General features: G+C 40.1%; 1 protein-coding gene across 1 annotated transcript in view; it reads right to left on the bottom strand.

Moving 5' to 3' along the window:
* Positions 1-3,487: 3,487 nt before the first annotated feature.
* The window catches only part of snx7 (sorting nexin 7), a 33,185-nt gene continuing 20,519 nt past the window's right edge, over positions 3,488-16,153 (bottom strand). The window contains exon 9 of the mRNA XM_029529217.1: positions 3,488-5,176. Coding sequence (XP_029385077.1) covers positions 5,096-5,176 — 81 coding nt within the window. The 3' untranslated portion in view covers positions 3,488-5,095. The remainder of the gene's footprint in view (positions 5,177-16,153) is intronic.

Genomic DNA, 16,153 nt, shown 5'->3' with positions numbered 1-16,153 from the left:
TATAAGAAGTCTTCAAGAGTAATTTTCTGAAACACGTCAGGTTTCTGTCAGTTTTTATGTATCAGTCCAATTCGTTCCTGAGTAATTATTAGAATGAGTAAAAAATAATCATACATTTTAGCTCAAGCAGGATCTTTGCAGTTTAAAAAAACCCTCAGATAATATTAATGATCTTAATAACAATGATAATGGAAAAGAATAAAGAGAAGCAGAGGAGGGAGCCAGAATTCAGGACGGAGAGAGACGTGTAGTGGATTAAACCAACATAACAAACAAAAGCGTTACTGTCAGGATGACAGTATACATATGGGAAGGATACATATATCTCTGATTGGCACCTGAGCACTCACGCCATTCTTAGAAGCTTGTCAATACAGGCCCAGGCTTTGTGGTTGTAATCTTGCAGTAAATCAATAAAGCACAGAGGTTACTGTGGATGTGTTAATTACTCATATTATAATGAAGTCTATTTCACTGCTTGTAGCGATTTGCTGTATCATGGAGTCAGCGGTGCAGACATGAAGAGGCTCTGGAGGTCGAATGTGTTGACACTGCTACCTGATCGAAACAGTGTCAACCATATATGTATATATATATATATATATATATATATATATATTTATCAGCTCAAAAAACACTTTTCTCTTTGCTGCTCAATAAATATGAAATAATTCTGTGGAAGACTGTCTTCCCAAAAATCACGGTGGGATTCCAACATACATTCAGCATATTGAAGGAATTGTATCTACAAATGAATAAATAAGATTGTCATTATTTTCCTATCATTACTTTTAGGTTAAAAAAAACAAAACAAAACAAAAACCTAACAAACATGTGAATGTGTGTGAGTATAGCACTTCCTTTCACTCATGGAGCTCATTGGGGTTTTAATTATCAGGTCTACAAGTTGACACCAGAGCAGAGCCACTCACTGTTGTTGGCACCTCGTGGGTGTTTTTGTGCCACTGTGGTAAAATGTGGTCCCAGAGACCCTGGCTGTAGCAGGAGGTATCACAGAGGGGGGTTGGAAGGTGTTCACATGTCTGCGGAAAGATTTTTGTCACTTGATTTCATTCGATTTTTTTGCCCTGATAAACGGATTAATTTTAACACAAATATAAATGAGCCCTTTCATATTATACAGTGATTGGGTGCATTTTGACAATAAATAAATGAATAAATCTTTGGAAAATACGTTTTGGAAAATTTTATTTGCCAATATTAAGAAAAAAAGAGAGAGCGAGAAAAACAAAGTGCATATGCTGGAGTATGGAAGCTCAGGAAGGCTAGTATTTTTTTTTTTTTTCTGTATAAACAACCACTATTCTTTTCCAGATAAATAAAAAAAAATATTATTAAAACATCAAGAACTTCCCTACATAATGGAAAATAACCAAAACCTTGTCGAAGTAGTGACATTACATTATGATCCAATAAGCAGATTGGAGTTGTCATTTAGTTTTTGCCTATTTTTGCTGGGGAAAAAAAAAAAAAAAAAAAACTAAATGGGTTGATAAATCTTGCAACAAGTTCCCAACACTAAAAGTTCACTCTGAAAGGACTCATGGATGAAACTCCCACACTCAGCTGGTGGACGAATGATGGAGCAGTCCTGCCTAAAACCAGCCACAGTTACAGAAAAGCTTTGGCAATAGCATCTGTCAGTGAAAGCCAGGACAGAACGGTGCAGCACACGCTGTACAAAAACGGGCGCAAATGGAAACAGCCACTTCGGCTTTGCTTTTAGTGTGAATAAAAAGACTGTCTGTTCCTCTCTCTGTGCGTAGCGGGGAGAGCGTGCTGTTGTACATGGTACCACTAAGTAGGTTATCCTGCACACTTAATCACATTAAATATGAAAGAAGGTTCTTTAATATTTGAAAATTAGACCCACCACATGCACTTTTTTTTTTCCTAATTCAGGAGGGAAAATCAGCAAGAAAATTAAAAGAGAGGAGTGAAGGAAACAAGAACAAGATTGCACATGTACATGCATGAGAGCCCAACATTGGTGGTGTGTGTGCTGATGACTGCTGTGCTGCGGTCCCCGAAGACACACAGAGAGAAAAATATACCTTTCTTGTTTTGAATTTGGACATGTAAAGACTGAAGAACCAAACCAACATTGAGTGTTATGTGATCCAGCTTCCACAAAAACCCTGCGCTGTAAACAGTTGCCAACAAATTATACAGTGATCAGCTCATTATTTTAAATGACATGCTTCACAATCTGATCTTCCGTAGGCTGCTTTATGATATTCTTTTCATATCCCCTCTCTCCTTTGGCCTGCAGCTCCACTATGTGTGTTCTAACATGTCTTTTAATTATGTGGGAATCAGGCTGTAATGCATTGTGTTACTGAATAAGACACTGAGCCGCACGTGCTGCAGGGTCTGTTCATGAGCTCATGAGCTCAGCAGCTCAGCAGTCACCTATCTGCGACAGAGATATGTCATAGGTGTGTACTTTTTTGTACATTTTTTGACATCCCAGCTGAGCTGACGTCGGTTTTTCCAGCAACTAAACCACAATTCTGGTGCAGCACTCACTCAAAGCTGGGACCAACTTCAGACTGTCTGAAATCTTTCCGCCACCTTGCACAGACATTTGAGTGTCATGAAGGAGCAGAAATAGCACAACAAACTGAACGGCCTTTCACCGTTTGTTATGCTCGTGAATCCCGATCACATCCTGCAGTTACACCGGCTGTTATGTGTCCCTGCAGTACAACAAATATGGTTGGGCTGTGATATATATATAAGCTTTATATGACTCATTCATACTGGAACAATATTAATTAGTTCTAATTTGTGTTACCTTCAAGATTATTTTGAATGCTAAAGGAAAATTGTGCATATAAAGGCTTTTTGGCTAAACCACTGGGTGTAGGTCCCCACAGACTAAAATGTTAAAAATGCAAAATTAACCCACTTTGGGGAAAAACACGGTTTTTGTGTCTATGGCTGATTTCCTTCTTACAACAACTGGGGGGAGTTATAATTCCCCTGTTTACATTTGATCAATATATATATTGCATGCAACCACTTTACAGGTGAACAGGGGGTGAGTTTATACTTACAAGACAGCAGTTTGTAACAAAGCTACACACGTATCCTCACTCCTTCAGGATTGTCTGATATTGTAAGCATTAATTTCTGTGTGCAGCAGAACAAAGAATGCTTGAAAAGCTTTAACCCCCACCCCCCTTTTTTTAAAGAAGGAGAAGGAAAAAAAAAAAAAAAACCTTGACCAATAATCATTACATGTGCTCCACAAAGACAGATGTTTCAATCTATATTCTGTTGTAAATTAAGATTAATGGTGAAGACAAAGTTGAACACGGTGGCTGCTTTCAGGAATGAAGATAAAACTGGAAGCAGATAAAGAGCCGGCAAAAACCTTGTTATTCAACCTGGCATGTTTGATTCACTTTCTGACCAAATACCTTGGTGATCATGATTTTACACATTTACAACATACAGAGGGTGAGGTCTGTCTTTTATTATTGTTATCATCATTATTATTACGGCAACATCTCCCAAAGCAATTTTATTCAGACTTAATCATTAAAGATAAAAGCAGAAAGAAAGCAAGATCAGAAAGATTAGAAAAGATCTATATATATATATATATATATATATAAAGATTATTTAAGCAGCCTGTTACAAAGACATTTTAGAGGTCCTCATCAGACATGTAAACATGAAATCTTTTATTGGCACAAATGTTCACTCATTCAAGAATTTCCCTCAGTGTGTAGAGTCTGGGGAAAAAAAAACTAAATCATGGGCTGGATGTAGATGTATGACAAAGAAAGTTTGATTGTTAACTTTCCTTTCACAATCAGACTACAATTTCAGATGGTCACTGCAGGAGGTTGGGTTGGGTCCCTAAACCTGACTGTGACTTTACAGAGGCTCCCAGCCAATAAGAGCCAAAAGCAAACTTAAATTCTACTTCGAAATAATGAAAGAAGGCAACGCACTCATGCCTGGCTTTTGCGGGGATGCTGCGATGTGTCACAGATGTTGCACCGCTTGTCTTCCTACTCAGGATGTCATAAGAAATTGTTGTACTGGTCCATTTGGGCCAGACAATGACCAGGCAGGTATCATGTTGTCTGTTCTTGGCAGCGAGATAAAGAGATGAACACACTCAGAATGTAGTGAAAAGATATACACCAATACCTTACATAATTACACATCAAATAACCTGAAATATCTTTAACTCATGGTCGTTCAACCAGAATTCAATGGTCATCAAAAACATCAAACCAGAGAAGGTTCAGGAAGGTAGCTTGGTGGGGAAAAAAAAATAGTGGTCATGTAGAAAATGCTGTGAGATGGTTTAAAATCATCACAGTTGTCACATGGCTCCTCGGCGTGGTTGTTACTGCTGCAATGGATCAGTATCAATAGTAATGATCCAGTCAATGCTGTTATCAAGATTGGCATTTTAATATGAGCACATCAGAGGTATTAGACCTTTACTCTGAGCAAAACAAAAACTGTCTGCTGCTAAAAAGCTTCCAAACTCAAGATTTGTTGGACACATTAACTGCAAGTCAGCAGCAATTTTAAAAGGCAGTAAACAGCCTCGCTTTTTTCTACCACTCCTTTATCTATGGTTTCAAATCAATACAGGCCACATTACTTTGGATCTATTAGACAAAATTATTGTTGATGCTTTCAGGATCTTAGCATCTTCATCCCCAGCTGTTCTCCATCCATGATCAAGGGCCATACACAACTATGGCCCATATCGGTGACAACCAAAGCTCCAAAAGAGCCAGGAGTCTTTAAACTTTTTGGCCATGCACATGAAGCTGTGTAAACGCTTATATTCTTGGTAATTTGGGGCACAGTGTTGGTCTTGGTGATGCACAATCATCACTGGAATGGTGAAACTGGGATTAATCTCTTTGGCCAAGGAGAAGGAAACGGAGAAAGACAGACAGATAGACATAGACAGAGACAGAGAGAGAGAGACATAGTGTGCTTTTTTTTGTGCATGATACGTGTTCCCACAAATGGATATTGGTTCAAAGTCTATGTTTGGAGGTTCCGCTGGATGCTAAAAACGCTTCTGTTGTTCTTAAGAGACATCTTCTCCATCTCTCTGCTCCATCGGCTCCACCCGCTGAGACAAGAGGAATGACTCCCACACAGCCAGGCACTGAAAGAGAGGCCAGACCATCACCATCATCATCACCATCATCATATAGAGGTTTTGCAGTTTTCCTTCACTGATAAAGTGCTCACCAGTTGTCTAACAGCATGTGAGATCCTGATTTAAGGTGATGTTAAATGACCTAATTTGTATGAAGCTTTCTGAGGCCTGTATGTCCCTGAGGGTTCAACACACCACAAATTGTTATCAATTTGACAATAGGTGCACAGCAAATGCACACAACACAAACAAATACACGTCATGTAAATCCTCACAACACAACTGAAGCGTTTCGGGGGATACTAAAACTAAAGAAACTGCTCACACGCACTTCTCGCTGCCGTGTGACTTTTGTATTACTGAACAAAATGCGTATGCGGATGTAATAAACGTGCACATGTGTAATATCACAACCCGGGTCATCACTTAAGAGAGAGACAGGGAGGATGAGAGGGGGAGAGAAGACGTGCAGCAAAAAGCAAGCGAGCTTGAAACTGTGGTTGTTTGGGGGTACCTCCTGATCATTTTAGTGTCTCCCTGAAGGACTTCTATTGTTTTGTGAATATGTGGCATATTTTCCAGTTTGTGTTGTCTCCATCTTTGAAAATAGGACCCAAGGGGAAGATTTTTTTTTATAGAGAAGTGCACAAGTCCCTTGGTCCAAATTCTGTCAAAAATTCTAATCTTTTTCTGTCTTCACAGGGAAAATAAAAAAAAAAGAAAAATCCGTTGCCTGCTAAAAGCTTTTTCTCCCCTCCTAAACAGATGAAAAACAAAAAAATAACACTTGGGAAAAAAAAAAAAAAAGTTGGCAAACAAACCAATCATAACTGTTTGGGAATAAGTTCTGTGATATACATTTATGCAAATAATTTGCTAACAATTTATGTAGATCTGAATCGGTAAGACTGCAGTATTTATTGCTCTTCTCTGTATCCTGACAGAACATTAAGCCGATAAACGGCCTGTGTTGTTGTGGAAAATGGCTTATTCATCCTGTCTCTTACTGTTATTTATTATTCATTCAATCAAATTACAGTCTAATTATATGTAAAACATTAACTCATTGTGTAATTGCTGTGTGAAGTCATGAGTAATGGCTGGACAGCCTTCCACTGCCAAAATCTAATCAGCTCCATCACGGCGTAACAACGTTCACAAGGGAGGTCACTATGACTTTGACCTTTAACCTCACAAATCTAATCCCTTCATATGAGACTCATTGAATGCTTTTGCTAAAGCCAAAGAAGTTCAGTGAAGATCTTATGAGATATCAGACACATATTGCAAAGATGAACACCCCAAAAACATAAAAACAGGGAACTACTTTGATTCAAATTTGCAGTTTGATATTCATCATAAAGGAGGCTGATGTGTATATGACTGACACGGACTTCACTCTTGTTGTTATTGAGTTTCTGTAATAAATTCTTTGATTTGCTGCTCTACTTTTACCAGCTTGGTTGTCATCAGATGGGAAATATTGTTCTCTCATTGTTTGAGCAGCCTCCCCACTTCTCTCCACCTTTTCTTTTGATCCATCTCCCCTGCCCCCACCCCCCCAACTCCCCTGCCATCTCATCAGTGAAAGCACATTACTGTTGTACACAAGCACTGAAAGGCGCCAGCGTGTGTGTGTCTGTCCAGCACATGTGTTATGAGGCAGAGAAGAACTGGACAAAGCAAATCTCACTTTTATGACAAAAAAGCAGTTATCTGGATAGCAGGAAGGAACAGGAAGCCATGCAACCAGAGAGCGAAAATGACAAGCCTACACCAACAGGCACAGACACACTCAAAAGCCAATCTGTGAGCTTGGGTTCCACTCTGTCAGCATGCATCAATAAAGCCAGTCAGTTTTTCCAAGGTAATAGCAGTTCGTTTAGAGGTGGCGATAAGTCAGTGCCTCGGCCTGCCACCTCTCCGTTTAATAGTCAATTTCTCTCAGCGGCACCCACAGCATCTCTGTGGCGCTGAGGCAGCACCGCCTGGTCATAGAAATGATTTCAAGGAAATGTTAAGCCTCCCATGGGAGGAGGCAAAGAATCCAGGTCTGGAACTTATGCTGGTAAAATATGATGGCGAGAAAGAGGGCGTATACATTCACACTCCTCCCCTGACAAAAAGGAAGGACTACCTTAACCAGGAGGGAGCACACACCAAACTACCAAGGTATTTTTGCATTATTATTTTTGTATATATATATATATATATATATATTTTTTTTTTTTTTTTTTTTTTTTTTTTTATTCGTCAAATGTTTGGCTGTAATGCAACACAGGGGGACTGGGTCGGCTTCATCTTTGTCAGGATTTGGGAATTTTAACCACTCTTGGCTTTTTAAGACTACAAGCCAAAACGCCCAGCAAAGAACTAACAGTAAAACATGACATAGTATCATAAAATAGGACAAAGCTGTATACTTTCAACAATTATCTGAACCATGAGGTTTAGGCATCCACCACCGGCCCACTTCCCTCCAGCCAAAAAATTAGGAGCTGCTAGCTGACCAGCCGTAGGATTTGCTCACTGCACACTGCCCACGCTGATGTCCAAGGTTGAACAGAGTTTCACCACAGTTAATTTTTAATTGCCAAGACTTATTAAAACTGTTCTTGCCAAGTTGTCAGCTGTAGCTCACCTCTATAAAAACGTGTGCCCTACAACTCACCGCCTCCTTTGTGAGAGCTATAGCAGTTCAGCTACAAATGTTTTCCTCCACTGCAGTAAAAACTTAATGTCTCTCATTCCAAACAGTTTTCAGGCCAGTTCGATTTACAAAAACATTTCAAAAAGTGTAATGTCAAAGTTATGTTTCAAACAAACTGCTAAACAGGAAGTGGCAGCATCTGTCTTTAGTCTGTATCCATTTTTAGGTGATGTTACAGAATTATGTCAATCTGTCCTTTCACAAAAATACAGATTTACTTGAGCCAGAGTGTTTTCTTGCAGCAAGGCATTAGGACAGAGCAGAGAGCCGTTGTTTCCTTGCTGTGAACTGACGGGTAAAGTAACAGTAATAGGTGAGAGGTAGAAAAGCTGGGTAATTGGTTAGAAAAGGAGAGGTTTCGAAAAGGGATTTGTGTCAGTGCCAGTTAAAGCTTCTGTTCTACACCTCAGCAAAACAAAAAACCGCACTTTAGGTGACATAAGAGACTGGCATTACCACACTCGCTGCCTCATAAGTCCTCATAAAGAGTTCAGGTATTTATCCTTTCTGGGACGATTTGTATTTTCAACACTGCAGATAATGAGTTTGAAATCTTTGAATGGGCTAATCTACAAAGCAATGTGTTTAAACTTAGAAACAATTGCATTCTTTGCAGCATAGTTTAAAATTCTAAAGAAGTGGCTCCTGAGGCAGATGCAACAGCAAGGGTGTTTCTAACAAAGCACATTCAGATGTTCCAGTGGAGCTCTAAATCTGTCCACGGAGCCTGGATTTACCAGGCTGTCGACTCAGCACAGCCTTCCTTAAGGAGGACTACAGAGGAAGACCACAGACGAGGAAATTGTAGCACATTAATCTGACAACAACAAGAAAGGGCTGGAAAACGAAACTGGATTGATTCATTTCCAGTTTACAAGCAGAAAGGAATTCAGAGTTTTGTACTAAAGCTTTAAAGTTTCAGTTTATTGGATGGCTCTCTAAAACAGTGGTATATTAAAAATGAAATCCAATTTCCAAATTTTAATCCTGTACCCCCGTGTTGATTGTTTGTGTTTAAAATAAAGAGTTTCACATTTTGATCATTTATACATCAAAGTCGCTTCCTTTGTTCTTGTATTCAAATATTCAAATATTTTTCATGATGAACTCTGGGACATGTATAAAAAGCATCCAAGCAGCTTCACACATATGAAGCTGCTCTAATATTATGCTGCAAAAGTGGGTAAATATGGCTGGTATTCATGTGCAAAAGCCAACCATGATTAATTAAGCATGAGGAAGTTGAAAACAGCCGGAAGTCGACCGTCTCACAGCAGGTGACGATGAAATGCTTCTAAATATTCAGATGTTCATGCAAACACCTCCGTAAATCAAGAGGAGGGTCTGTTTCACGGGTTGCAGAGAATCGAGGGCAGAAAAGCGGCATGCTGCTACTTCAAAAACTCAGCAGGTCCTCCAAGGACCTGAGCTGTAAGAAGCCTGGACAGGCATTGATTCTTTTTTAGGTTGTGATTAGCCCCTTCAGTGCATGAACAAATTAGTTATGTCAGCTGGTGTGAGCCTTTGGCATGGAAGCCTGACCAACTCATCAGCTTATACCAACCTGTCGTTCAGATTTCCATACAGTATGTGTCCTGCAAATCTCAACCATTTATCCAAAATGGGGCAGGTTTGATGTGATGACTGATGGTCATGCACGGTTGTTAACAGCCAAGATGGCTGCAGCTGATATTCAATATGCTGTTGCAACAGCATCGGACGAACTGTATGTTTTCTCTCGATTCAGAACAACGCTCCTGCGAGTCGTCTGTTCACATTTTTTCTGCCACTCTGCGTCACAGCTACGTGTTTGGCTGCTTTGAGTTGTTGGACTGTGACAAGTTTTAAGTTAACAGAGATTTCAAACCACTTGCGAAATTTATGCACTGTGTTTATCAATGAAGCCAACCAAGCAAGATGTACAGTGCTGTGAAAAAGTATTTGCCCCCTTCCTGATTTCTTACTTTTGTGCATGTGTCACACTCATCTGTTTCAGGTCATCAAACAAATTTAAATATTAATCAAAAATAACCCAAGTAAACATACAATGCAGTTTCTCTGTGATGATTTTATTTGTTAAGCGAAAAATACTACCCAACCCTACATGCTCCTGAAAAAGGAAATGCCCCCCTTGTTAAATGATCAGGTAACTGTGATTAATCAAATTAGTGCGGAAAGCTGAGCTCAATTTCATAGACACACCCAGACCTTTCAAATCAAGAAATCACTTAAATAGAACCTGTCTGACAAGGTGAAGTAGGTCTTACTGAACCCAGGACATCATGCTGCGATCCAAAGAAATTCAGGAGAAGAGGAGAAGAAAAGTAATTGACATGTCAGTCTGGAAAAGGTTACAAAACCATTTCTAAGTCTTTGGGACTCTAGAAAACCACGGTGAGAGCCATTATCCACAAATGGAAAAAGCATGGTACATGGCATGGCACGGCACGGCGACGACTGATCCAAGAGGTCACAAAGGAACCCGGAACAACATCTGAACAACTGCAGGCCTCGCTTGCCTCAGAAAAGGTCCGTGTTCATGACTCAACCATAAGAACGAGACTAGGCAAAATGGCATGCATGGCAGAGTTACGAGGCGAAAGCCACTGCTGACAAAAGAGCATAAAGGCTGGTCTCACTTTTGCCAAAAAACATCTTATTCTGTGGACTGATGAAACAAAAGCTGAACTTCTTGGAAGGAGTGCATCCCGTTACATCTGGTGTAAAATGAACACAGCATTTGATTAAAAAGAACATCATGCCGACAGTGAAACATGGTGGTGGCAGTGTCATGGCTTGGGGCTGCTTTGCTGCTTCAGGACCTGGATGACTTGCTGTGATTGAAGGAACCACAAACTCTGCTCTCTGCCAACAGATCCTGAAGGAGAATGCCCAGCCATCAGTTGGTGCACTTTGGTTCTGCAGCAGGACAATGATCCAAAGCACACCAGCAAGTCCACTTCTGAATGGCTTAAAACAAAATGAGGGTTTTGGAGTGGCCTCGTCAAAGTCCAGAGCTGAATCCAATTGAGATGCTGCGGCATGACCTTAAAAAGGCGGTTCATGCTCGGAAACCCTCAAATGTGGCTGATTTTAAACAATTCTGCAAAGAAGATTGGGCAAAATTCCTCCACAGCAACGTGAAAGACTCATTGCCAGTTATCGCAACGCTTGACTGCAGTTGTTGCTGCTAAGGGTGGTTCAACCAGTTATTAGGTTTAGGGGGCAATGACTTTTTCACATGGGCCATGTAGGTTTTTCCCATAATAAATAAAATTGGCACTTAAATCTGCATTTTGTGTTTAGTTGTGAGTTATCTTATAAACTTATATTTACGTTTGCTTGATAAGAAATGACTAAGAGTGACAAAGGTGCAAAAAAAGTCGGTAAGGGGGCAAATACTTTGTCACAGCACTGTAAATGCTTTTGCGGGTCGATGCTTCTTTGTTGTAGTTACCAATATCTTGTCATAATAACAACACAAACTATTTATTGAGCAACTTACACTTGGATGGAGTGACCTTAGGAGAAATGCAGGACCATAAACAAAACTTGCCCAAAAGTATTTGACAGCAAAATACGACCAAAACTCTGTCTATTGAACATCAATCACTGTTTACAGACCTAGCAACTGAACAACAGGTGTACCCTGGCTGCAATAAGAGATAACGCCATCATGCACTCACTTTCAGAGAGACACTTAAAGTAAAGCTGTGAAACTCATCTGGGACTGTGGGAATCTAAACCGTGAGCCACTTGTGTGCAGCGAACTCACAGTTTCTAATCAAAACCTATTAGGAGCCATGCTGTATTTAAAAGATGCTAACTAGGTGTATTATGGTAATTCATCAAATTTTGTTAGACTGAGTTAAATGCAGTATACTGACTTGGATGCATGATACACAAAAAAAAAAAAAAAAAAAAAAGACAGGAAAACAAACATTTGAACACATTTCTCTTGCATGGAACAAGCACAGGAGCACATGTGAACACAACACGTGTGCAGTAAACAAAAAACACCAAGGAACAGCAGCAGACACAAACACGCCTTCAATCAGTTACATGCAGAAAAACAAACATGCACACAAACGGGGCTGAAGCAAGACTAATTTCATGGTTCATTAGGAAAGTAGGCGCCTGATTAGCTGACAGCTGTTCTCCAGGCCCCACTGGGGCTGAACAGGTAAACACAGAGAATGAGGGGACACACGCACATAGACACAATGTATCATGTCAGAATTCAATTTGATTTGTCCATTCACAAGCTATATCAAGTCCCACCGTGTACAGAAGAGCTATTCGCCTGTTGCTTCACAAAGCTGCTACTGCTGTGAAAAACTGTGGAATCCAACATTACTTGAATGCGACATGAATCCAACATTACTTGAACGCGACATATGTCAAAGCGTGTTCCACCTGAAGAAGGGGTTGAAATCGGCCATCAAAGCCTCCTCTCTCTCTCTCTCTCTCTCTCTGGTCTGCAATGAATCACACACAGGTTAAAATGGAGCCTTTCATCAGTGGCATTGACAGGTTCTCACATGAGAAACGGTTTTAGGGGGGACAGGAGTTTGATGGAGAATTTCAAACCCTACCTCCATTTACAGCCTTAGCATACCTCCATCGCCAATCACAGCATTAAGAAGGTGATGCCATGATCCCAATACAAATCCTTTAATACAGGCTACCTGCTGATACCAAGTCTGAGTCTTTATCGCTACATTTGGTTTCCAAAATATTACTTTAAAAACAAGATCACAAGCAACGACAGACTCAGTAATCGTAAAGGCCCGAATTTCACTACTTAACTGAGTTGATCAACTTTAATTCCTGATATTGAGGAAAGACAACATCAATTCACTGGAATCAATGGGATTGCAAAAATGCAGCCAATTTGCGGTTGGCAATTCTCAGAGGAAACTCATTAACAGTCACTGGCAGAGCACAAACAGCTAATCAACTAATCAACTCAACAAACCACTGCGGCATAAACCCCGTGCAGATGCCACCAAATCTCTGAGTCACAGATGAGCTTCAGACCCTGCAGTCAAATTCTCTCCCTTTTCTTTGCTAGATCTCTCACCCTTTCCACCACACCTGCCACATTCTGCCTCCTCAGCCTCTGACGTTGCCAGCTGATCCACTGTTTACCCGTTTACTCTGTCCAGCCTTCAGGCCTCAGCCCGTTTCTTTCCTTCATTTCCTCTCCAGTTCCAAAACCACTTTTAAATCAAATCAGATTTATTTGTAAAGGCTCGGGGGGGGCATCTGCCTCGACTGGTTGGGTTAAGAGTTGGAGAGAGAGTGAGAGAGGCATGTGGGGGGTGTAGGCAGGAATGATAACTTTCATCAAGTTATCAGTTCCTTTTTAATAGTTAAGTTACAAGCACTGGGCTTTGTTTCCTGATCTGATTTTTTTTTTTTCCCTTCTTTAAATTTTTCAACTTGAAGAGTGGCTCTGCTCCATCTGCCTCTCTGCTCACAGCTCTCATTTGTCGCAATGTCAGGGAATCCAAATTCCCTGAATTAAAATTTGTTAGTTGTCGCTCAATTATTCTTTTTGAGGGATTTCCTAATAAACATACTGCTATAGCTATTCCCAAATAGAAGTATTAAAGTCTGAGTTGATGAAGAAAAAAAAAATATGACCACCATATTTACATCAGTGCCATTCTACAGCACAGACCCTGTTGCTATGAGGTAACCATGGCAATACTGACTAAGCTCCCCCTTTGCATTTTATGGTGAAGAAAGAATAGGACACTCGGCTCATCACAAACCGGCATCTGAATAATAATCACAGGATCTGGTTCTGGGGAGCCCAAGTTTCATGATGTTGAGAACAGTTTGAATTTGGCCACAGCTGCTGTCACTGATGTTTGAATAATCACCGGGGTTTACAGCAAATTATTCTGCCTCCAAAATCATGAAATGATTCATGTTTATTGTATTCTTGGTCTGTGCTGTTGATCTGGGCATATGTTCAAATGTGATGTTTGAAAATGAGACTGGTCTCCAGTGTGTTATCCTGCTGTTGATTTGGTTATCAACTTTAACTTGATTCTATCTAGCAGGCATTTATGAAATCACAAAGCACCAATCAATCAATCACTCAGTATTACTGGAAATCATAAAAAAAATAAAAAAAATCATAAAATCATTAAAAAAAAAAAAAACTTTGGTTATAGTGAGTCCTGAGCGTTATTGTGAAATTCTGTAGTGCTTGTCGAATATTTCTCATGCTAGCGATGGACTTTGCCGTAAGACTAAATGCAGGTTGTGCAGGATGGAAAAAGTGTCATGAAAGCTGCGTGTAGATGTCCTAATAGAATTGCAAATATCATCGCAGCCCCATCCTGGTACGCCCACACAACAGTCTGATGACAGCATGGCTTGAAGAAACTAATACACTGAAGCACATATATTTCTACCAACCGGGGTTTATTTCAACACGTCAACATAAGGTTATTCATACTGACAGCACAGAGATAAAAAGTTCTTTAACAGTGAGCAAGAGGCCCATGACATCTGTACCTGCAATGAAGGTAATTACCTCATGCAGTACCAGGTGAACCATTGAGGTGGTCTCTTTGTGCGACTGCATTAACACCAAGCGAGCAAGTCTGTAGGTGTCCAATATGTTTTCAATATGTTTGCGCAACAGCATCCTGGAGATGTTTTTCTACATTATCTAAGGGACAAGACTCCAGACACTCCAGAGAAAGATCAATTTGAAATAAATTCACACCCTGCTGTGCAGCGCCACTTTCATGCCTGTGTACTGGATTTGGACACAGTAAGGCTTTGTCCACTGAACACTAGCAACACTTGACAACAAGTCATGTGGACTTGTTTTACTCTAAAATAAAACCCAAAAGTGATCGAAGATACTAATCCCCCAGACTCTTATCCTTTTTTTTTTAGTGTCATATTAATTTCATAAATGACTGATGATTAAACAATGACTCCTGGGATAAGTTGGCAAAAAAGGGCTCAAATTTAAAATGGTCTATTTGCAGCTACTTGTGTGTCATTTAGATGCAGTCAGAGGCTGCAAATGATTTTAATGAATATTATTAATTGATGCATGGCATATGAATATATGCTAAATTATTTGTTCTCTTATTAGCATTTTTAATAATCCAATGTGATTATTTCTGGTGCCAGAAAATATTGACAGGGTCCAAGATGAGGAGGGAGTTTACTTTGTCCGACTGTGAGTGGTGAATGACTAAAGCAATTAATTGATCGTCTTCTCAGAGCAAACACTGTTCCTTTCTCTCCTTGTTTGATCACCTTCCCAAAACTCATTAAAGGGTGGTAACCATCATTACAAGCTACTTCTATTGCTGAAATGCAAATGGTTATTGTCAGAGTGGTCTGCTCAAAACGTCCCATGGACAAGTTGACCATATTGGGGCTGACCTCAGTGGCTGCTGTTTCGTGCCATCCCTGCTGTCTTATGATATTGACTTAAAGCCACAATAAAAGAAAAGAAAATGGTTATCTAAGGTACAGTACAGGTAAGTTTGTACTGTCATCCACTTCACACCAGTCCTCCTCTGCCCACTCCTCTGTCAGCCTGTGTTAATGGCGCATGGATATCATCCGGGAATAACTGTCAGGAGGAATCGACAGTTTAAGTGATGATTTGGTGGCATTCGAGCGTTAAAAAAAAATGTCTGAATCCCTTAAGACGCCATGATGAAAGTTCTTTGGTGACAGGAGTGCTGAAAGAAGCTTTTTTTTTTTCCTGTTATCCACTAATATTTTTATTTTTTCAGTTTAATATTACCAAGACCAGTTAATGAAAAACTTAAGCACTGGTTGGCACTCTAGTCTCTACTACTTTCTCGGTAGTGTAGACGATACGTGTTCAATGCTGTCTCACTTCTACATTTGAACCTTCCTCCTATCTACTGCTCCTTGTGTCTTTGAGTCTCTTTATCTTAGCTATCCCTCACCAACACTGTTCACCCATTATTGTCTCTTTGTGCTTTTTATGTCTCCTTCTTTCCTCACATTGCTCTTTTTCTCAATTTCCCCATCGAACCAACATTCTTCCTCCGCCTCCTATTTCCCTGTCTTCCTCTACACCTCAACTAGGTGTTATAAATCCCTCCCAGGTGCAGGTGTCTTATTAGATTCTTATAGGTTGTCTCTCTGCGCTCCAGTCCAATAAATCATTCACAGGCCCTGTGGCTACAACGACCCACATCTGCATCTGAATAACAATATCAGCACATAGGAGCAAGTGAGTTCATCCTTTTAGA

Source organism: Echeneis naucrates, chromosome 20, assembly GCF_900963305.1.
Source record: "Echeneis naucrates chromosome 20, fEcheNa1.1, whole genome shotgun sequence".
Classification (NCBI taxonomy): Eukaryota; Metazoa; Chordata; class Actinopteri; order Carangiformes; family Echeneidae; genus Echeneis; species Echeneis naucrates.
This window is presented reverse-complemented; position numbering and strand designations above follow the sequence as displayed.